We start from the raw sequence: 25,007 nt of genomic DNA on the forward strand, positions 1-25,007 counted from the left end.
AAACCTGGCAGACTGAGAGATAACTAGAACAGATAGAGACTGCAGTGGAAATTATAGGGCAATTACGGTTATAAATGCTCAAACCCTCATATATCTCTCTCACACTGTAAAATGTGAAACTGTGAAAATGTTACCTAAAAAACAGCGGTTTCTACCTTATTCTACCCTTAATTATTTGTATTGGGATAACAATGTATTTTGATTGATTCAGTTGTATTAAATAAAAATATTGTCAACAGTTTGAAATATCTTCTCTTTTTCCTCTTAGGAGCATCATTGCCTGAGGATCAAGATACTAGGGGATTGTTATTATTGTGTTTCTGGCCTTCCCGAGCCTCGACCAGATCATGCCCACTGCTGTGTTGAGATGGGCCTCAGCATGATCAAAACCATCAGGTAATGAAACATTTTGCATTTTATACTGCCAGCCAACACTAAATAAGTGATTTAATGTTTCAGTAAGCATGTAATGTTCCAAGAGCAAGATTCTATTGCTCAGGTTATTGACCAGATTGCTGAGAAATTTTATTGCTTAAATAGACACAAATGAGACAAGTGTTGACATAGTAGAGTATAGCCTAGTGCTCAGGAGACACATGCAAACACTAAATTGACCTGGCTTTCTCAGTTTCATAGCTTTCCAAACCTGTACAGCTTTCTTCTTTACACGGAATACAAAGCATTTCAGAAGATTTTCCATTGTTTTAATAAATGTGGGTAAAGAATGGGGTCATTCAAGCTCCAAAATGACAAAAATCATCTTAAAATTATCGTATGACTCAATATTTCACTTCTTCTAAAACCATACTATAACTTTTTGTGGTGAACGGACCAAAATTTAAGCCATTGACGTAGCAGCCACCACACTAGCCATTATTTTTAATCAAACGATTAATACAGCCATGCCGGAGCCGTGATTCACCACAGACAGTAATGGAAATGCAACTACTGATTTTCATCTTGATATCCACCATACTAATAATGTAATAATGCCCAATTTGTAACTGAATCGTTCTGTTGATTCAGATCTTGTCTAAGAATCAGTTGATCCAGTTCACAAAGCTTGTCTAAATGATTCGAATCATAAATCAGACTGATCTTCTCGAGTTCAGCTCACTGACTCAATAATCCTAGTGGTAAATGTTCAAGTTCATTTTATTTGTGTAGCACATTTACAACAGCCAAAAGTGCTTTACAGAAAAGCAAGATTAAACCACATACACAGAAAACAGACCAGACCAAATTTACAATCTGTTTAACAATTAAAAATGGCCATATCACAGTACACTCTTAGAAGAAAAGGTTCTATCAGGCGCTACATATTTGGAACCCCTAAAAGGTTCTATATAGAACCCTTTGGGGTTCCCATCATGGGATCATTCTTTGGATTTAATTTTTGTTTTAATTAAATGTTAAGGCTTAAACAGCTCACATAACTAATTTATCTCTAGAAAAACTGAAATATCCATAAGCATAACACATAAAGGTTTTGTGTGATCATTTAAGACATTTTTATTAGCATTTACTGTGACAAGCAATATATAACACAGCAATTCATAGTGCAACAGTTACAGAGATTAACATGAATCCATGTTTCTTTATTTATTCATACTTTTTAAAATCATTCTTACCTGTCTAAAATGGCACTCTTCATTTTAGAAATATTTTTTCAACCCCCTCCACCTTACCCATCCAACATGTCAGTCACAAATATATGTTGATTGCTAAGAAACCACAAAAAAACAACAATAACAACTGAATGGAATGTTAACTTGCACAAATAAACTTAAAGTTAACTTGCAAAAAATTATTATTATTATTTTTAAATACATAAGTAAAGTTAGAATGTGAAAAGTTTGTCATCAAATAGTACCGGTATATTAATGACACTCTTATTTTGCATCTCACCACCAGGTCATTACCCTTTACCTTAAATAAATAAATGTGTTTACTCCACAATCTCCTATAAACCTATAAACCAAGTAGTTTGACTTATTTTTATTGTTTTGTATGCTGCAACTTTCCCCAATTCTGTAACCCATGAAAGATGGTGAACCACATGTTTCTGAAAATGGAGCTGTAGTATTGTTTTTAAATTTATAAGCATTATATATTAATTTTGCATTCAGATAAGCATTTAAACAATAAAAACAAAGGACCCATGACAATTTCAGCACTGGGAAGGGCTAAATAGTGCTGATTGAAATTAACTGAGTGATGGCTTTTGGATGCTCCATACTGAACAAAAAGTAGACAGCAAACAGATACTTCTGGAATCTCTGTGTTATTGGCCAGTGACACATTTTGATGCTAACGCTCCTTGATTAGGCTTGACATCCTAAGATGGGAATACAAGTCAGAGAAACATTTATTGGAACTATGGAGAGTACAGTACAACAGGAAAAAGAACGGAATCTCCCACAATTAAATCAAATCTTAAAACGTACTTGAATTAGTTAGGAGTGTGGTGTTTTCATCTGTATGTTGATGAACAAACAAGTAATGAGTCCAGACCAAACCACTGTTGCAGTGACAGTGCAAAATATTTATTTATTTATCAATCAATCATAAGAACCTGCATGATAAAAGGTGGAAAATAGAAGGAAAAAAAAGTTATCAGTAACTTGAGATTAGCTTATTGATGAGAATCCTTTGATACTGTGAGGAAAAATAAATAATGTACCTTTTGTGTATTTGTTTTGCAGCAGGTTGGATGTTTCCTCTGACTTCCACTTTTCAGCACTCTGATAAGCTGGTGGTAAAACCTTTAAAAGTGCTCTCGGAGTTAGATGAACATCTACAACAACCAAATACAGCGTGTTTAGAATAATATACAATTACTTCAGCAAAACAAATAATTATATTTTACTAAACTATATCTGCAAACACCAAATACTCGCAGTTATTCACAGAAAAAATGGAAACATCTCCATCAGCTGCTTCTCTCTTTGTTCTTCTTGGTTTGAATTCATGTTTATAACAGCAGTCTGATGGTGATTTGACCGAAACTTTGTTTCTTTTTTTCCTATAACGTTATGTATAGGTCCAATACAATCTACAGGGCAATCTTTAAAAAAAAAAATAATATTACGTTAGACTATATCATGAACTCTCGCCAGCATCAATTCACAACAGTTTTTATCAAGGTACTTTAGGGATTCATGTTAAAAATGACAAACCTCCCGGCGGAGAATTGCGCAGGCCTGGACAACGTGATAAACCACCTTTCTTCTTTTAGCTTCTTAGAATAAACGTGTAAGATTAGGCTAACTAAAACTGACAAGGGTTTAGGTCAAAGTAATTAAAATAAGCTCAAATGAATGCATTTTCTCACTTATCAATGTAACCGTCGTTCTCCTGAGCGCTGAGCGCAGTCAGTGCACCGTGAACCGTTGAAGTTTAAACAGTGCAGACGGGGCAAAACTGATCAATGCATAGACACACGTACAAGTTGTTTGCCGTTTATGTCAAAGATCATTTTATGCATCTGTTTGGAGGGATGAGTTATAAGGAAAGCCTTTTAGAATCTAAATGAAACTGAAACTCGATGTGGGCATGTTGCTTGTCAGTAAAAGAGCTGCACGGCATCTTACATGACATGATAACTAGAACTTGCAATCAAGTTAGTATGCTGATTAAATAGAAGACTAGCGTGTACCTATTAATAAATAGATCAAACTGTCCAGTTTGCTATGTACTGCTAGAACACATGTATTTCTACCAGATCAGTTTGTTGGTATAGTAATAGGTTGATTCAGTGCAGATGTAAATTTTAAGTTTATTTTCTTTGGAATAAAGGTATGTCAAAGTAAGATTTAAATAAAAGCACAAATATAATGTAGTATAATAATTTTAAATAGCCTAATGTGTAAATATACATAAAGCAGAGTTTAACTGAAAGAACCCTTTTGTGCCAAAAAGGGTTCTTTCTCCTTATATAGAACCTTTTTGGCATAAAGGTTTCTTTGGAGTTCAGTATAGAACCCTAGGGTTCTATATAGAACCCCAAAGAACAATTTTTTCTAAGAGTGTAGTCAATACATTAAGAAAAACAAATACGTTTTTAACAGGGACTTAAAAACAGACAGAGAAGGGGCCATTCTAATCTCTAGAGGCAGGTTATTCCAAAGTTGAGGCCCTGCCACTGTAAATGCATGCTCACCTCTACACTTAAGCCTAACGTGAGGGACTACCAACAAAGCCTGGTCACAGGATCGTAGGCTTCTGGACGGAGTGTAGAGATGAAGAAGTTCAGAGAGGTAGACAGGGGCTAGGTTGTGTAGGGATTTCTAAACAAAGAGGAGAATTTTGAAGTCTATTCTCTGACAAACCGGCAACCAATGTAAGGATTTAAGTACCGGAGTGATGTGTTCATGTTTATGACACTAAAAGAAGTCTGGCCGCAGCATTAAATAGCCCACTGGAGCAGAAGATTGTCAGTGAATAAAGACCTTCCATGTGTTTGTTGCGCACAAAGCTGTTGTATAGCTTGAGAAGCTGTCAAATGTGCATGAGTTGTATGGACTATTTTTAAGATGCATTTATGGAACTTTTTGAAGGTTGACAGCTCCACTCCCCAGCTATTCATACAACCATCCATTTTCTTAATTTTATTTAATTTCTCATTTTTGTTTTCCTCTGAAGAAAGTCATACCAACTGGTGATGAGAAGAGTGCAAGTAAAGGGAACTCATTAGCTATTCTTCTTTCCCACATGTTGGAAATTGGACAAAGGAATGCACAAAATGAGACAACATTAATATCTGCTTCACAGGTTACATTTGAGTTAGTCTAACATTAATATCTGTTTCACAGGTTACATTTGAATTAGTCTGTATTAGGTATTATTAGGGTATTATTAGCATTATTTTAAAACAATGGAAGTCTATAGTCTGTAGTAAGGTAAAGTGAGTGAGTGAATGACAGAGAGAGAAGCCATTAGAGCAGTCCTGTTGACCCTTAATAGAGGCTAGATAGCAGATGAGAGGCCCTTGTTCAGCAGGTGTGTATGTGTGTGCTGCACTAGTGTGAGTGCTGTCAGATATCACAGCGCTCACACTACCACTCAACACACACAGCAGGGACAGTATGACCTCGATTCCACTTTTTATAAACAGCCACTTACTTCTGCCTGTTACCCCGTTCAGGAAACCCTATAAACCCAGTGTGACTTCTCTAGCTCAACAGTTGTTTAGCGGCAGCATTACAGAGTTGCAACACAGCTAGCTAGCTAGCCATCCTAACCTTTTTGTATTTGAATGTTTAGGTATGTGCGCTCACGTACAAAGCATGACATAGACATGCGCATTGGCATCCACTCTGGCTCGGTTCTATGCGGAGTTCTTGGTTTGCGGAAATGGCAGTTTGATGTCTGGTCTTGGGATGTCGACATAGCCAACAAACTGGAATCTGGGGGAATACCTGGGTAAGAAACACACAAAAGCTCTCTTTGGTGATTAAAAAGTAAGGAAGTACAGTGGGATTATCCATTAGCCCTCAAATATGCTCAACTGTGATGGAAAAGAGATATTTTATGGACATCTTCCCCTCTTGTGTAATTGTGTGGGAGGAAATTAATTGAGTTTTTGTTTATTCTCATTTTGAAAAAGGTGTTTTGTTTTGGATGTGTGAGATGAATCTGTAGTTAATTTCGACCCCCTCAGGAGGATCCACATCTCTAAAGCGGCTCTAGACTGTCTGAACGGCGATTATGAGGTGGAGGAGGGTCACGGTAAGGACCGCAACGATTTCCTGCGCAGGCATAACATCGAGACCTTCCTGATCAAGCAGCCAGAGGAGAGCTTACTCACACTGCCAGAGGACATCATGAGAGATTCCACCAACCAATCAGATCACAGAACCTCTAACACTTCCTTCACGGAGGGAACATGGAGCCCTGAACTTCCCTTCCATAACATAGTGGGCAAACAGAATGTGAGTGCAATACACACACAAGCAAACAACCAAACAAGCACAGTTAAGAAAACACGCATTAATGCAACATCAGCAATTCTGAACCTCAGACACTGCAGACAAATGAAGCTTAAATTGAGGCTCTGTATCTGTTCACTGCACCTGTCTTTCAATTCAGTGTGAGCTCCTGATTTATTTCCACTTCTCTCCATTTACTTTTCATTTACACAATGGTGTAACGGGTTCTCAAGGCTATAGTGTGTGGAAAGTGTTGTAGCGGGTTCTCAAGACTTTAGGGTGTGGACAGAGTTCACATTGTCAATGTGGTTCTCAAATTTGTTTAATAAGGAATAGGTTTTAACTGATTCTTAGTGTTCTCAAGGCTGTAGGGTAAAGACAGTTTTTGTGTGGGCTCTCAAGGCTGGAAACAGAGTTCCAGTGAGTTCTTAAGGATTAAGGGTAGGAATAACGTTCTAGTGGGTTGTCAGGGCTGTAGAATGGGAACAGAGTTCCAGCGAGCAGTATTCTAGTGGATTTTCGAGGCTGTAAAATGAGGATAGTTTTCTAAAGGGTTCTCAATGTTGAGACGTAGGGCCAGTGTTCAAATGGGTTCTTAGGGCTGTTGACGGGATCAATTTTCCAATAAGGCTATAAGGTGAATAGTGTTCTAAATGGTTTTCAAAGCTGTAGGGCAGTGACAGTATTCTATATCGTTCTCAAAGATGTAGACTATGCACAATGTTTTTGAGTGCTTTCAATACTTTAGGACAGAAATCATGTTCTAGTTGATTCTAAAGACTTTAAGATGGGGACAGGGTTTTGGAGAGTTCTCAAGTCTGTAAGGCAGGGGGATGATTCCAGATGCTTTTCAAACTTGTGGTGACTGTTCTAGCTGTTTCTCAAAGTTGTAAGGAAGGGACAGTGTCTTAGAGCAAAGTTGTCAAACTAAGTAGCTGAAGGTCTACTTTCCTGAAGAGTTTAGCTCCAACCAGCTCCAACACACCTGCCTGGAAGTTTCTAGCATTCCTAAAGACAGTGATTAGCTTAATCAGGTGTGTTTAATTAGAAGCTTAAAAGCTTATTAGAAGAAGAGTGGCCCTCTAGGAGCTGAGTTTCACACCCCGGTTTTAGAGTTTTTACAAGGCTGTAGGGTAAAGACACTATTCTTGTGGATTGTCAAGGTTGCAAGATGGGGAAAGTGTTCTGAAGGGTTCTCAGGGCTAAATGGCTCACAACAATGTTCTATAAGGTTTCCGTGGCATGTGGTGCTGATTATGATGCAGAACTCTCTCTTGGTGTGGGCCGAGTTGCCAGGCTGTTGCTATGGTGACGTGGTTAACATAAGGGAATGTTGTCTTTGATTAATCCGGCGCTTTTGTTGCCTTTGTCATGCAGTCATCTTAACACATCAAAGAGCTCTCACTGTATGACTGGCAGGGCAACCAGCCAATTACACATCAGCTGAGAGCACAAGCTTTCACGTTGATTAGACGAGTGTGTGTGTATGTCTGAGCTATTCTAGATGTGTTCAAACAGAAGTATGCTGACATGTTCATCTGTGTATGTAAGATTATATGTCTGGTCTCCATGACAACAGGAATGTCTGTAAGGCAGTAACAGGATTCTTTTTCTCCTTCACGCTCCGTTTATCCCTCCCTCTCTGTCTCTCCTCTTTCATCTGCTGTTCTTTTCTTCTCCTTTATCTCACATCCTCTCCCTCTCTCTTCTCCGTCTCCCTGTTCAGGCTTTGTCCTCAGTGACGCATTGCAGCCACAGTGTGTGTGTGAGTGTGTGAGTGAGTGAGTGAGTGAATGTGTGTTTTAGTGGGTGTTTGGGTGTGTGTGTTCTGCCGAAGGGTGGTTCTGTTAATGGATTTAGTGTCTCAGTCCTTGTGTTTTTGTGTGTAATTCAAAACTTCATGGACTCAAAACATACACAAACACACACATGCATATAAACACCGCAACCTGGGAGTATTTCTTTTGGAGTTTAACAGGGACCTCGTCTTTTGTATTTGGTAGTGAAAGCATTTACTATTGATCAGCCAAAAAACGCTGCAATGCCTGTGGTCCAAAATCATTAAATAAATCTAGATCAAAACATGGATCTAAATTTCGAGAGAACTACTGGTTGTGAAGTCATTTTTGTGTTCTTCAGGTTTAAAGCTGTATATTACTGAAATATATTACTAACCAGGCATTTGTTTATTGAAGTCTCATGTAATCGCTCATTCAGTGTTTTAAACTGCGGACAATGACTAAAGCTTGTAAACGGAGCCACGTAACAATACATTTACCTCAGAATAACCAATTGGCATAAGCTCATTAGTCAGCTAGAAAAATTAACTATTAAGAGGAGCATTTTGCTAATTATATCCACTATAGTGCATATTTATATTTTTACTTAACCTATTGTCTACATGATAAGAAAAAATGCAAGGAGCTAAAGATGAAATTCAGCATCTCCTATATAATTGCATGTTATTTATGAAGAAAAAACATATTGGATATGTGCAAGACATATGACAACATTTATAGGATGCACTGAGGAGGAGCAAAGTCCCTTTCAAGGAAAGTCCGTTCACTCGGCTGCCATATTTGCAACGCCTCCGGGCATTTCAAACAAGTCCTATCTAAATGAATGGGGGAATCCTGAAATCTCAAAAACTGCTCGCTGAATTCACTATTAAATTTCATATTTCAAATCAGCAACAAAATCTGAAATGAACTGCCCCATGAATGTTGTTTCTTATGCTCAAATAGCATTTAAAAAGCTTAGTTTTCAGGCTAGACCGGCCAATGCGCATGTGTAGCTCCAACGCGCTGACTGTGCATGCGTATCAGCTGGTCCAGCCTCAGGTTTCTATGGGAACCGGAGCTTCTAACGGCTGCTGCAGTGACGCAATGACTTTACCAATCAGCCATTGGGGTTTTCATTTAGAAGGCGGGACTATCCCGCCATATTGCGCGTTGCACTTTATCTCATAAGTATAAGAGTGAACCATCTTTATATTTATATAGTCTTTGGGAGGAGCCCAAACTACACTCAATTGCCAAGTGATGCTGACATAGTTATGGTCCATGATATTGGCACAGATTCTGTGTAATAAACAATTCTTTGTAACTGTATATAGTTCTCAAGTTGGGAAAAGACATTTAGTTGCCACTTCAAGTGAACCTTAGTTCCCAGGACAACTATAAGATGGATTCAAATGCTAATACTGTTAAAGGAGGAGAGACGTAAACAAATGACAGCATGACTGAAAAAGTGGTTAAAAACAAAGAATGAAAGCACATTTATTCTGTCGCACAAAAAATAATTTGGTGCCTAGTTTTGTTTCTTATAGGAGCCAATGGCTCCTTAAGTGATTTTTTATTTTTTTTTGTCTGGAGCCCTGCCCATGACTTCTGCCATCTGACCACACTGTTAAAAGCCATTTCAACTCCACCCCATAAGCAATTCAGGGAAGCTTTGCTGCTCTGAAAAGCATCAGAGCTCTCAAAAGCTTTATTTCTCCACCTTTGGGATTATTGAGAAGAACTCGAATTGATTCACTGACATCTCCACCCAGAAGCTTTTCCATCTCTTCTACTCCACCCAGATTTTTTCAGTTTCATTCAGTTCATAATCTGACTAATACCTCAAACAGAATGGAAAACATTGATGCAAACACCTTGGTCAGGGAAAAAAAAAGTCATATTCATCTTGATTCAAAAGAAAGGTATTGCTAATCTGTTCACAGTGAGTTTGAAAAGTATACCTTGCATGCATCTAAATTGTAGTGCAGGAGTAATTTTTGATAGTTGTTGGAGGAGAAATGAGCATGAGGCTAATGAATGTAAATCACTCTTTACTCACTCTAAAAGTATGATTTGACGCATTAGGGCGCATGATTGATCATAATTGTATTAAATTAATTTATTAAATTGAAAGCCCCGGTTTTTACTAATTTAAACTACCATTAATTTTTGAAGGAAATTACTTATTCTCACCAAGGCTGCATTTATTAGATAAGAAAAACGTATAACTGCTTTGTACTTTAATATATGTATTTTAATATATTTTAAAATGTAATTTATTCTTGTGATGGCAAAGATTAATTTTCATCAGCCATTACTCCAGTCTTCAGTGTCACATGATCCTTCAGAAATCATTCTAATAGGCTGATTTTGTACTTAATTATTAGAGAGTCAGTTTTTAAATAAATAAATAAAAACAAGTAGATAGAATAGAAATAGAGAGTGCCAGTTTTAGAGGGTCAAGTTTTGAACTTTTATTTTCCTTTTTTTGTGTTTTGAAATACAAGTAATCACTTTTGATCATTTTAATGCAAATTTATTAACCCCAAACATTTTAACGGTGCTTTATGTTGCTTTTCATTTGTATATTGTTGTTTTTAGCATTGCTGTACCACCTTGTGTAAAGAACAATGTTAAGCGGTTTAACATTGTGTCTAAGTCAGAACTCTTCTCTGCAATTGCTAGAGAGAATAACACTTATTGAATATAGATGAACTTTTCAAAAGTCCCTTCAGGTCTTCAAGGCCATAAGATATTATCAGTTTTCATTCCTTTCACTTGTTAGAAGAACATTTATTGAATGTTTACTCAACACACTCATGGCAGTCATACACCTCTCACACACATCTGTATTTAAAAACTCTTTCAGTGAAAATCCCAGTGCTAACAGAAGATTAACAGTGCCTAATCCCAGCAGATTTGCCCACATCAGTTAATATAATTCCGATTACACACATGAGCAAACACTGTGGTAGATCTAACATCTGATGAATGAAAAGTCCATATACAGAGCCCAAAAAATTATTTGGGCATGTAAGCCACACTTAAATTTTTTATTGTTATTTCAGTGAACGTGTAAAGTCATTGCCCCTTAAATTCACACATGTGTCCTAACAAAGTAGAAATTGTGCAAATACAATTTGTTTCCATTATATCTACAGTTTTATCATTTAAAACCAGCAAGCATGTTTTTGTGAAATGTTTTATTATGTCTTGTTTTAAAACAAACACCATTAAGTTTGACTTGAAGGCATATTTCACCTAAACATTTGTCCATTTACTCAACCATATACCATCAGCAAACCCGTAAGACTTTTTTTCTTCCACAGACCAGAAATTGAGAAAAGAATGTATACAGTACTGGGTAAAACATCACCTTGTCTATGTATGTTTGTAAATGAATAGTCCATTGTGTATGTATGAGAGTGAGTCTGTGTTGAGTTTTGTAATTCTAGATGACTCACGGCTCACAGTGACCACAGCTCCAGCTCACGGCACAAATGATAGTCCTCTTTAAAGATATTTCAGCGGTCAAATGTTTGTGTCAGATCCTGTTTATGCAATATCCTCTAGTCATCCTTCAATTTGACCTCCACCCCTGTGCTGACATTTCCGCTATTAAACATGTTGAAATATAATACAACACATGCCTACTCTATAACGGAGAGAAAAAGATTTCATTTTATTTCCAGTTCACATATATGATATATATGATTGTTACTGGGTTTGCTGTAAAGAAATGTGTTTGGTGACCCACAAACATGGAGGTCTTCTTCCATTCTTCCATGTAATCACTTTTGACAGTATGATGCTTTTAAAACAGCCGTCTTGACACAGGTTGGCTGATTCTGTCAGGTTTGAACTAAGCATCTTTCAAATGGGTTTTATGAAGAAGCAAGAGCCACCATTCAAGGGACATGTTCAGTAGATTATGAAAAATAAACATTTGATTCAGTTCTGTTAATAAGAAACATGACAATTTTATTGTGCAATATTTTTGTGCTTTTTAAAGTATTGAGTGTTTAGCTTAGCAACTTGCAAATATCATATTCTGTTTTATAGGATTTGCCCTCCTTTGTTTGGAAGACAGATTAGTCGGCTGAATTAGCTAGTTAGACACTTGTATTAGTCAAGTCTCACTTTACGTGTATCGCACGTAATTGTTTGTTTGGGTGTGTTAGTTTGTTTGCATGCATGGGTGTTGCTGCCCATGTAGGATGTCTCATGTAAACCGTATAAAAAACTAGAATTTGGAACAGAGCCATGGTATAGCCAGTCTGAGGTAACATTTTGCAGGTCATGTAAGGTTGCCTCCCTATCCTTGTACAGTCATCAGCTTTAGTTGAGTGGCCTGAACTTAGCCAGGTCCTGTTCATGCCATTTTTCATTTGTGTCCTGATGTTGTGTGTGTGTTTAAGGCAAGTGATATCTTTGTTTAACCTCTATCCTTATATGAACCTCTGAGCTATTGAAATCTTGTGTGTCACCCTGTATTTTACAAGTGTTTACTGGAGTTCAGCTGCATTACCAAAATCCTGTGTGTTATAAAGTTTATATCATCATATAGAAAGTATAGATTTTTCTGGAAATTCAACCTCCAAATGTTACATAATTGAAACATTTTAAAATAAAAGTGACTTTTTATTTTTTATTTAATAGTTTTTATTTTATTAGCCAAGCTAAATTACTCACATTATTATCAACCAAGCTGTTTACATTCAAAGCCTATATGTGACACAGTCTTGTATTGGATTTGGATCAGTTGACATTGGATGATATACAGTGGTGGCCAAAATTGTTAGAACACCTGACAGATGTGAAAATATTAACCTTTTTTTGCCTCCAAAATATGATTTCATTTCATAATGCTCTTGAAACATGCAGATGGTTGTTCTGAGCACAACAAATATCAGATGAAGTGAGTCGTACTGTTGTTATCCACTTCCAACTGTAATATTTGGTATGTCCACCTAGTGTCAATATATTTTCTGAGAACATCAACACTAATGTTATCTCATGCCTTCTGCAACTCAAGCCAAAGGCTTTCCTTTGAATGTACAATAGATCTTTCCAGTTTATTTTCCAACTCACCCCAAATTTGCTCAATTGAGTTGAGGTCCGGATTTTGAGGGGGTCAGTCTATCATTTTCAATGTTCCAGCAGATTTCTTCCGTCGCACTTAATTCAGGCAATAGTTCATTTTATGGATATTATAATGGCCAGTTCAACAAAAACAACTGAAACCTCTTAAATATGCCAAGTGTTCTTACAATTTTGGCCACAACTGTATAAATCTTTAACATGTATTGCTGAAAAATCCTTACCCAAGGTGGTCTACCACCATCAATCAACCATAGACCATATAGAAACCATGAAAAATCATCAATCAACCTGTTTTTATCTGGATTTTCCAGCAGAAAGAACTAACTGGAACAGCCTCATATTTTGATACTTAAAATATCTGATATAAAAGGTCCGGCTTTCCGGCATTAAGGCAGTGGAATTATTAGACATTGCAATAGTGTGTTGATTTTCTAGATCCACTCTAAAAGATGGGCTGAGCTGTAGGCAGTTAGAAAAGCCTATTACTTACAGTCCAGAGCATTCGCTGTACAAAAAAATAATCATGTTATGTGCAAGTGTTATGTGTGTGTGTGTGAATACTTAGCTGTCGTTTGGGGACAAAATTGTCATGAGAAGTGAACTAAATCTGACAAAACCTCCATTGGGGATGCTGTATGTGGGAAAACAGTTCATAAATAAATTGAATAATGCAAAAGTTTTCTTTTAGGCATGGAGTTTGGGTTGGTATATATTTAATTATAATTAGCCTTATATAAAAAATTAGAAGTCTGTAATTTGTCCTCCATTAGCTAAGTAATCGTGCATGTGTTTGTGCAATTGTTTTCTAATGTTTCTTTGGTTGTCATACATTCATGCTGTGCAGAGCTCTTGGATGAACAGATACACACCAACACACACACCAACACACACTCTCTTAGACTCATGGGCGCTGCATGTGCTTTTCCTCTGTAGACTCTGGCTGCGCTCACACGTCACTCCATTAACCTGCTCCCCAACCACCTGGCTCAAGCCCTGCATGTGCGCGCCGACTCACAGGAAATTAACGCTCGCATGCAGAGCACCATCGCCCTGCGCAGCGGGGACAAGCTCCGCCAAGAACATATCTCTCCCTTCTCTCTCACCTTTAGAGAAGCACTGCTGGAGCACAAGGTAGCCTGCTCCCATCTTCCAGCCATCCTGTCCTCACTCTCTGCTCTCTCACTCTCTCTTTTTTGCTTTATTTTTGTTTTGGAGATGCAAGAGGAGGCGGCGAGAGAGTGTTATTGTCATGAGTAAACTAAAGGACGGTATGTGCCAGCAATAGCAGTCGATACTTTCTAGAACATGCACAGCGGTTTAAAATGTTCTCAATTACTATATCCCATCTGAAAAAAGCAAGTTAAGGTGGTCCAGCTGTTTTTAGAGCATGGTTGCTGCTTTCTCGTTGGTCCAAGATGGTAAACCAGATGGGCCATCTATCTAGACCAATTTGCACCATATTAATGGCCACAGGAACCATCTGCCACCAGATTTATTTGGATTTTCTAGCAGGAGCAATGACACTTCTGACACCACTAAAATGCAATTTACTTTTAAGATCATTTGAATGGATAATTTTTTTATAATTTTATAAAATTATAATTATATAATTTAAAATTGTTTAAGGGATAGTTCACCAAAAATGATTAAGTTATTAATTACTCACCCTCATGTTGTTCTAAACCCGTAAGACCTTCGTTCATCTTCGGAAAACAAATTAAGATACTTTTGATGACATCTGAGAGCTTTCTGACCCTGCATACACATCAACGCAACTGAAATGTTCCCAAACCCATAAACGTAGCAAGGACATCGCTGTTCCTGTAGCTCAAATAGTAGAGCATGGCGCTAGCAACGCCAAGGTCATGGGTTCGATTCCCAGGGAAAGCAAGAGCTGATAAAAATGTAAAAACTGTAACTTGAATGCAATGTAAGTCGCTTTTGATAAAAGCGTCTGCTAAATGCATAAATGTAAATGTTAAAATGGTCCATGTGACATCAGTGGTTCAACCATAATTTTATGAAGCTACGAGAATACTTTTTGTGTGCAAAGAAAACAAATAACTTTATTCAATGATTTCTTCTCTTCCATGTCAGTCAATGTATGAGTACAATGTATGCGTCATTTCTAGGCCTTGAACGACAAAGATATTGAAATATCTTAATTTTTGTTCCAAAGATGAACGAAGATCTTACGGGTTTGGAACGACATGAGGGTGAGTAATTAATGACAGAATTTTCATTTTTGGGTGAACTAACCCTTTAACTTGAGAGCCGCTCTGCCCATTAGTCTGACAAGGTTGTTTCCTGATCTGATCAGCAGGTTCTGACTAAGAAAAAGAGAGTGAATTTAAATCAACACTTAGGATAATGAGCCGGTGAATTTAGCCGATTGGATTGGTCTCCAAATTGATTGGTTTTAATCACCATCACTGATGAACTTGGTTCATCATATGAACATTAATTCTTCCTGAACAACCGGCATTTGCCCACAGACGGGCCTTCGGGTTACTCATGATCCACTACCATGCGTGTTTTCATCTTAGTTAAAAACGCTTTTTATTCTGTTTATTTGTCCCTTACCTCATTTCTGCTCGATTGAGTTGACCTTTGCCCCCTGCTTGGCCTTTGACTCTGTGCCACTCTTTGTGCTTGAGATTTTTGGTTTGCCCCGCCTCCATGATGCCCTGACATCACACATCCTTTCACTAACCCAGAGAGCACAGGAGTTGTGTGTATGTGTGTTTATGAGCGCCTACCCTGCTCTTTCCTATGTGGTTAGCATTGCATTCATGGTGTCATTGTGGTCGTCATGTGAGGAGGAATTTTTGTCCTTACTTTTCTGTGTGTGTGTGTGTTTCCTCTACAGTATTCCCAGATGCGAGACGAGGTGTTTAAGTCTAATCTTGTGTGTGCCTTCATTGTTCTCTTCTTCATCACTGGAATACAGAGCTTACTTCCCTCTACAAGGTAAACATACATATACTGATGGCCGTAACCACCACAGACATTGAGGTTGACACATGATATGTTTGGGTTTATACTGCATATAGAAGTCATGGATTAATATTTCCAGTAGTGTTCGATGTGGCTTTTTCAATTAAATTTGATCCACACCAGTCTCGAATATTCGATTACTCCCACGAGAGCATCATATAATATGAAATCGCTCATGTTTATAGGATGGTCACTATGGTGATACAGTTCTCCGTCCTCATCTTGCTGCACTGTTGCCTTGTTGTTGTGACAACGGCGGAGGATTATAAGTGTTTGCCGCTGGTTTTGCGAAAAGCATGTTGCTGGGTGAACGAAACGTACGCTGCACGGAACGTCGTCATCTTCCTCTCCATCCTCATCAACTTCCTGGCTGCCATGATCAACATAGTGAGCAAACATTTTTTATTTTAGTTTTAATTTCGTCATTATAATCTTGCAGATGTTATTGTGGATATATAAAGTTTTCATTTGTGAGCTGAACCAATTTCAGTTCAAGAATTATAGTCCCACAGTGGAGTATAAATTAATTTATATTCATTATAGAATCTAGTGACAAAGAATTGCACAATGCATGGCTCAAAATCTGCAAACTGGTAATTAAATATAACATCTTTTTATTATAAAATGTTCAAAATGCTTTTTGCATAGTTCATTATACTATTTTACAGAATTAATTTTATTTCATGGCCTAAATAAATTGTGACACTCAGAGACTGACAGCTTTGACTTGTAAAAAAAAATGTTACATTTAACTGTTGCAAATTCATTGACTTTGAAAATCAAGTTCACTTTTTTATTTATTTTTATTTTTTTTGCCAGGTGTGTTTTTGATGGACAAAGTTATTTTTATTGTCTCTTATAACAAAAATAATTTATTTAAACCCATGAAAATACAGATCCTGTTCTAAATAATAGTGTAAAATCATTTAAAACTGTTGTTCCATTATTACCCTTTAGCAGATTTTGACTCATATAATATCATATTGAGTATTGGCTAATATTAGCAATTTTTTCAAATGCATTGTATTAGTCAATATTTAATGTGGATTTTTTATTTAATAACTTTCCTATTTTTTACATTAAGATGACTTTTTCCATCATCAAGTTGATCTTTAAAAACACTTAAATTAAATTAAATTAGTCAGTTAAATTCATCTTTAGCCAATTTAAAAATAAACATCAGTTTTTCATACTGTGTTTTATAATGTGATGCCTAAATTATATGTAAAACATTTGATCTTCATTGTTTCATATTTTTAATAAATATGAAATATTTTGAGAAATATTTGAATAGAATAGTATCAGTTACTGCTTTCAGTAGAATATTATATCAGCCATTTTTCAGTTACATAAACCTACAGCTAGAAAGTTTTTGGAAATGTAATTATATTGCTCTTTATACAGATGAATTCTCAAATGCAATAAATTCTCTAACATCAGCACTGTCTTTCTTTTTTATTGTAGCTTTGGTGTGATTTCGATAAATCCGGCTCATTCAGGAACCAGACGTTTAATGCATCTGCCTCAATCCCCGATATCTGCTTCTACCCAGAGGTCTTTTCATCCACTGCCTCCCACATAATCAGACCCACAGCTTCTTGCCATTTTCTGTCTGTTATAAGGATTGATAGAATTCTAGCAAATGTGTAAACTGTTTAAAATCAATTCATTCACTGTACATCGAGCGGTGGGTTGCTAATGGTGAGGTTGTCTGCCCGTTTATTGACAGTATTTCGTGTTTACTGGAGTGTTGGCGATGGTGACATGTGCAGTGTTCCTCAGACTGAACTCGGTTCTGAAGCTGGCCATCCTGCTGATCATGATCACTATCTACGCAGTGCTGACCGAGGCCTTCTACACACCACTGTTCATCCGCTATGACACACTTACACTTAATCAGAGGTATGCAAACTCCCACATTGTGCCATTCAGGAGCCATGAAGGAAAAAATTCTAAAGTGCAAAATTATACATCACACACTAACAGTATGGATGTAATTGTAATGACTCAAGCAAGTTCGTAAGATGACGTTGACCAGCTATAAGAGCAATAAATATCATGCTGCTTCTAAAGCAGCAGTCTGCAAGTGTTTTAATAATTTCTGCAAGTTTTATGATTGACGTCAGCCAGTCATAAATTTCTGTCTTCCACCAAATTCTTAATGAAAAGGACACCTCAAACTCTAAACCAGAAAGTAAATGTGAGAGGTGTGGCCTGGTGATCAAAATATAGGCTGGCAGCTGTAAGTTTATAGGTTTAAACCCTGAAAGGGTTGTAATTTTTCTGTCTCATGACATGCACATACACTTCTGTTACTGCCTTCATACACTGTCAAAAGTTTGGGTCAGTATGTGACTGTATTAAATAGAGATAAAGATATTTACCATGTTACAAAAGATTTGTATATCAAATGCTATATATAAATGCTGTTTTTTGAACGTTAGATAAAAGATTATGAAAAAATCGTTTCCACAAAAATATTAAGCAACACAAATGTTTCCTGAGCACCAAATTAGTGTATAAGGATAATCTCTGAAGGATGATGTGACACTGAAGACTGGCGTACTGACGCTGAAAATTCAGCTTTTCCATCACAGGAATAAATTACATTTTACAATATTTTAAAATAGAAAAGAGTTATTTTAAATGATAATAATATTTCACAATATTACTGTATTTACTGTATTTTTGATCAAATAAATGTTGCCTTCGTGAGCGAGAGATTTAAAAAAAAAAACATATATACATTTTTTTTATATTGTTTTTATTTTAATCCGTCCTCCCTAGCTATCATCTTTGTCCTCCACATTTACTTAAGTAATAAGAACACTGTAAATCACTTAGGATAAAACCATCTACTAAATACAACCCCTAAACAAGAACTAAGCCTCTGAACCAAATCCTGAACAAGGTACCACCTTAAAGGGGTCATGAACTGAAAAATCTAAATTCCCTTGATCTTTTGACGTATAAGAGGTCATTGTGCTATAAAAACATCCTGTAAGTTTCAGATCTCAAAACTTTCCTGTTAGTCTAAAAATAGCTTATATTGAATCCAGTCTGCCAAAACGACAGCTTGTGGAATGTGCTACTTTATGATGTAATAGTGTGGCTAAGCACTGCCTCCGCAGAAGAAGATCAACGCCTGCTTCTACATCACTGCCTGTTTAGCCCCGTCCACAGATTCACACATGTCGGGCAAATAACGAGATGAGCGAATGCAGGTTTACGCAGAAACCAAATGATAAACTTTATTTGATTAGCTTTACTTTTAATTGAAGTGCCAGACCACGTCAGTACAAACTTGGTCCTTTGTTCACTTAATTTTTACCACGGATTCAATTACAAACAGGGCACAATTCGATGCAGGATTTTCAGAAAGACTGAAACTAAAAGAAAATGCTGTTCCAGCTGTATTGGATCCAACAGTAATGTCTCACCACACAAGTGTGAGTAACTGTTTTTTATTACATAGTCACTATTGCTTTGTCTGTTATTACAGATTGTTTGATATATACTGAGTATTTATGCATTTTTAACCTATCACAGCCGTGTCCATCTATGAAGGATGTAGGCTGTCAAACATACACAACTATTAGCTAATCATAGCAGTGGATGTTTACTTCTGAGTCTACAATCCACCACACCTATTCAAACAGAGTGTTCCGATGAAGGAGGTTAAAAACGGGATAGAAAATAGCCTATTACTTCTAAATTATGTTTTTTGATGTAAAAAAAACATAAGTGGCCCTCAGAGAACAGTACAAAATAATTATTTTTTTTAAAAGGTAGTTCATGACCCCTTTACAAACAAATTGTTTTTTCATATAACAGATATCATAAGTGTTTGACAAACAGTGTACACTGTGATTATATCATCAAGGCTCTTTATGACATTCATGACAGATGTTTCTCTTAACTAACTGCACTATGGACATGTTGCAGAACTCATGAGACTTTCTGTCCTGTTTCTCTGGTTACAGCAAAAACTTCCTGGGAACCAAGGAAACGTCTCTGCTTCTCATGGCGATGTTCCTTTTAGCTGTGTTCTACCACGGCCAACAGGTAGCAGACGCGCACACAAACACTAACCTGACAGCGGATCAGGGGCCATTCAGTGCCTATTTTATAATGTCACGTTTCTAAGAAACGGCTGCAAGTTATTGGCTGCTTCATAAGGTCTCACAGTCAATATATAAAAGCCCTGCTCTCTGTCTGATGCACCGTGTGTGCGGAGCTTTTTAAGTTCACTCTACTGATTGTTGTCTTTGATGCCATAGATCAGGGGAAAGAGCCGGCCCGAGTGGTGATGAGCGAGAGAGAAAGAGAAATGAGCGCTGCTGGGTTTTTGTAGGGGTGTGTGTGTGTGTGTGTGTGTGTGCTATCGGCGCTGCTCTGATTAAGGCGCATGGAGTCTCACATATGACCGAAATGCTTTGTGCTTGTGTGCCATGTGTTATGTCCAACTATAAACTGCCTGCCCGTATTTGCCCCCCCCCCCCTCCTCGTATCTATGGCAACAGCATGTCATTTAGGCAGGTGGTGCCACTGGCACTGCTTGGCCTATGGATTGGGACTTGGCGTGTGTTTCTTGGACAGTGATTTGATCATTTCTTATTTATCCTCATCTTGGTGTTTGTGTGTGTGTCAGATGAATGAACAAGCACTTTGTCACTGCAGGTCAGTGTCTATGAGGCTTTATTCTTCATATGCTGTTGTTTTATGAGACATTTATTTGCATATACGGTGGGGTGCAAAGGTCTGAGAACACACTGATAATTTGGGAATCAGCATTCAATTTAAAATGAAAATGTTTTTGAACATTTTAGTATTTTGGAAAAAAAAAAGACAAAGACATGCTGTGTTGTTAAATGTTTTTTAAAAATTATATTTAATTTTATTTGTTTAAGTATCACTGGTGCACTCATCCTTTGAAGCCTACTGTATGTATATTTGCAGTTATTTAAAATTATTTAATAGTTTAATTGCTTCTACACTGCAAAAATATCTTAATATTTTAAAAACATTCGTAAGAAAAATACTTAATAATGAAAATTTCTCAAAATGTGTAAAACAAGATAATTACTTGATGCAACACTGCATAAGTCATTAATGCTTGTTATCCTGCATTTTATCGCAAATTTATAGGACACCTATTATGCATGTTTATCTTTAAACTAGAACATTTAAAAGCAGCGTTCAAGTAAGAAATTTATTTTTATTAAAGCTATATGTTATTCTGGATGAGCGGTGAGTGATTTTCTTTTATTTTATTTTATTGTTTGGGTTATATTATCAGCGTAGATAGCAGTGTACTTTCCCAGCTGTTTATCTTCACAGATATAACTGACTGTGTTTTGTAACTTATGTGTGTTTTTAACATAAACTTGTGTGTATTTTACAGTTTAAGTGCAATAAGACATGAAAAAGAGTACTCCCATGCCGTGTGACAGCCGATCTCTGTGTGCGCTCAGTAAACTGTAAATCACAAGTTTAAACTGATATGGCTTTAAAACACATGATTTCAGCGCGATAGGCATGATAATCAAAACCAAACAGATGTTTTTTAGCGGAGTATCTGAGATACAGGCACACCCCTATTCTGGAAAAGGGGGTGGGGACCAGCAGCTCATTTGCATTTAAATAGACATGCACAAAAACAGCCACTTTCTGCTTCCACTCAAAATAGGCATTTTCAGAATGCTATAATCAATTATCGGTGGGGTATTTTGAGCTGAAACTTCACAGACGCATTCTGGGGACACCTGAGATTTATATTACATTTTGAGAAAAGGTGCATAATTGGTGTCCTTTAAGTGTGTTTTACTTCACTAGTTGTTTTATTCACTTTTTATCAATTATTTATACTTAAAACAAGTGAAAAAAAAAAAAAAAAAAAAAAATAAATATATATATATATATATATATATATAATGGGACATGGTAATGGGGAAAAACACTGAGATGGTGGAATTATACTTCAGTGGTTTGTTGATGCTCACAAACCTTTTGTGATGGAATGATATTAGGATGATTTTTAATACTTTTGTGATCAAACAAAGTTTGGGGCAATGCAATACTTTTGCAAGAGAATTCAAATGTTTTGTGAGCCAACACAAAAACATTGAAATATTTTTCCTCTCATATCATATTTTTGTCCCCTTAGGGGGCCCCTTTTTAAAAATGATCAGTGGAGTAAGACAAAATAGACTTGTATTAAAGATACAGTTTCTGAAAACAAGTCTTTATATATTATGCGTTGTGGCTTCTCAAGAAAATGAGTCTTGTTTTAAGGATTTAAAAAAAAAAAGATATTTTAAAACTGAATAATTAAAAACATACAAAGAAGTTATTTTTGCGGTGTAGACAGAACTGAGATTAAAAAGAGAGCCTTTAGTGTGTCTCTTTAGTCTTTCTAAAGAATTTAGGAGAAAAATATAGGACAAAGTAGATACTTTCTATAAATGGAGAGCTCCAATGAGTCTACTGAGCTCTGAAAGGCAATAAAATGGTGTAAATTCAGCACATGTTCCCCTTGATTAAACTGTGAATGCAGGTACATGCCTTGCTCAAGGGAATAAGGCATGAGGGATAGAAGTTTTGTATTATCTGCTGAGTGAGAGCCTTGAGAACCAGAACGTCACCACCGAAGAGCTTAGCACATCATTTTATCATGGATAAAACAATGCATTCATTTTAGCCACTATTGTAACAGCTGCTCTTCCACCAGCCAGACTGTAACCGTTTAAATTACTGTTCTGATAGCGATAAAGTCCCGGTCCACTCCAGACAGCAGTGAGATTCAAAACCGACCCTCCCAAGACACCTAAAACTTCTAAAACTCATTTGTTCTAAAACTCATACAGTTTGCTTTTGTCAAAAGTAATTTGCTTGATATGCACTGCCTTAATTGTCTAATGTCTGAGTGTGTGCGTCCATCTCTGTGTGCATGTGTTTTAGAGGTTAATGGAGGTTAGTCTTGTTGATGTGTTTTTAATAATCAGTCAGACAGTCGCACACCCCTGTCTGCCACACTTGCATAATTACTCCTCATAAAATCATCTTTGAGAGCATACGCAAATAAATGCAAACACACACATGCATTTTACACTCATACACATGCATAAACACTTACATCACACCCTGACTGTTAGTAAATTAATTTTTCAATCTGGACGCCTTTGTGAAACAGTTCCAATTAAAGCTGGATATAAATGTATGCAGATGAGTGTGTGTTACTGCTTAATTAAGGGGAACCTTGTTGGAGCTCTTTGGCTGGAAGAGAGCTGATGGAAGCCAGGATGAACAGAGATATCAGAAACGCAGCACAGCTCACTTCCTGTTAGAGTCGAGACGTACCGCAAAGGGTCACAACACTGTCTAAGCATTTAAGGGTACTTACTGCGTGCAGTGTATGAAAGAAAGAAAACAGTGATGTCAAAAATGATGTCATCATCTACTCGTGTTGCTTGAGGACAAAAGGTTTTTAGCTTTCAGAATATCTTGGCTGTTTTTTCATGCAGTAGGTTGTAAGAAGTAGTCAAGCTCCAAAAAGGACAAAAAAAATTAAAATATTTTAGATTTCAAATAAATGCTGTTCTTTAGAAAAAGTAGAAAAGCAAAATTTTTCCCAAAATGTGTCACAACGTTTTACGTGTTTCAACATTGATTTTAATAAGAAAGGTTTCTGGAGCAGCAAATCAGCATATTAATATTATTTCCGAAGGATCATGTGACACTAAAGAGACTTAAGTAATGGCTGCTGAAAATTCACAGGAGTAAATGTATTCGGAATTTTATTTATTTTAATTCATTTTAAAGTGTATTCAAATGTAAAAAAAAAAATTAATTGTAAAAATATTTTTAATAATAATTTTAATACTTTTTAATCAAATAAATCCAGGCACACATTACGAGGCTTCTTTCAAAAGCATTAAAAAAATTGATTTGACCTCGAACTTTTGAATGCTGGAGTACTTTGTCCTTTTAAGAGAGTAAAGTTGAAATTTAGATTGGAGGAGAAAATCTTAGACCCTCATTAAACTGTCTGTGACATTTCAAAGCACTGATACTTAATTATTTTAATGTGATGTTTTATATTGCTCTGATAGTCCCAGATGAGGAATCATGATTCATCTTGTGAATCATAAGGACAGCTGTGAATGTAGACGGAGTGTTCCAAAGAAAGTTAAATGGAGTAGAGCAAATGCAGAAATTGTGCAGAGAGCACAAGGCTCTACTGGTTTAGTTACCAGGAAGTAGAAATGACCCGGATCCAGAATGTCCCACATATCACTGTGCGAAATAAAGACAGAGACTTTAAAAGCTCCAAAGAAGTCCTAGAAGTCCTATATGAAATTAAGATTCAGTTCAGATGATTCTTATGTTTTGTGATCTAATCACTGAAACCACTTACTGTACCAGATGTGATCAGAAGCACATGTGATTTATAGTGAAACACTAATCTGTCTTGATGCCTCATAGACAGCACTTTTTGCACTTTGGTTACACGAAAAAAGATAAACATTGTGAGTGATGTGTGTATTCATGAAATCAGAGACCCTCCTATTGAAACTGAACACTAGTGGTCACAGGAGACACATCTGAGACGCTTCTCCAGATATAAACAGCAAAAATGTATCGGCTGACCACTTGGTCTCATAACCCGAGATGGATCTTTATACAAGGTCTAAATAGAGCCAGCTTAACCAGAAGAAATTCAATTTATATGTACTGTCCAAATGTAAAACAAGTTATTCATTCAGTGTAGTTTGGTAACGAGGTTGTGGCATCTTGCTCAAGGGCTGGGCATTAGCTTAAATCAGTGGGAGGAATAGTCTGCCAAAAACCTGATGCTTTTAGCAGAACGATGATCCCAAAGCCAAATTAACTTTTTAATTAACTTGTTCAAAAACGAAAATGTGAATAACCTACAGTGGCCTAGTTAAAGACTAGTATAATTCAACTGAGAATATGGCACTGTTTGAAAATGAAATCTGATTAACCTCAACAAACCGGAGCAAATCTGCATGGAGCAATGGGCCAAAATCACACCTACGGAAATTAGCTAAAGCACTTATAACGTAAAAATGTTGTCATTGATGCAAATGGATGGTATTATAAATAGTAAGATGTTAGGATTTAATACTTGTGTAAATATCATACTATAGTCTTTTACATTTAAATTGAGAATATT

The 25,007-nt window shown here is 36.6% G+C and overlaps 1 protein-coding gene across 1 annotated transcript in view; it reads left to right on the forward strand.

The window, feature by feature from the left end:
- The window catches only part of LOC306846557 (adenylate cyclase type 8-like), a gene marked incomplete at its 5' end in the record, with an annotated part of 48,572 nt that overhangs the window by 16,454 nt on the left and 7,111 nt on the right, over positions 1–25,007 (forward strand). Inside the window, 8 exons of the mRNA XM_079380015.1 lie at positions 269–396; positions 5,266–5,424; positions 5,663–5,933; positions 15,684–15,784; positions 15,997–16,198; positions 17,276–17,365; positions 17,541–17,713; positions 19,795–19,876. Of these exons, the coding sequence (XP_079236141.1) occupies positions 269–396; positions 5,266–5,424; positions 5,663–5,933; positions 15,684–15,784; positions 15,997–16,198; positions 17,276–17,365; positions 17,541–17,713; positions 19,795–19,876 (1,206 nt within the window). The remainder of the gene's footprint in view (positions 1–268; positions 397–5,265; positions 5,425–5,662; positions 5,934–15,683; positions 15,785–15,996; positions 16,199–17,275; positions 17,366–17,540; positions 17,714–19,794; positions 19,877–25,007) is intronic.

The sequence above is a fragment of the Barbus barbus genome (assembly GCF_936440315.1).
Source record: "Barbus barbus genome assembly, chromosome: 26".
Classification (NCBI taxonomy): Eukaryota; Metazoa; Chordata; class Actinopteri; order Cypriniformes; family Cyprinidae; genus Barbus; species Barbus barbus.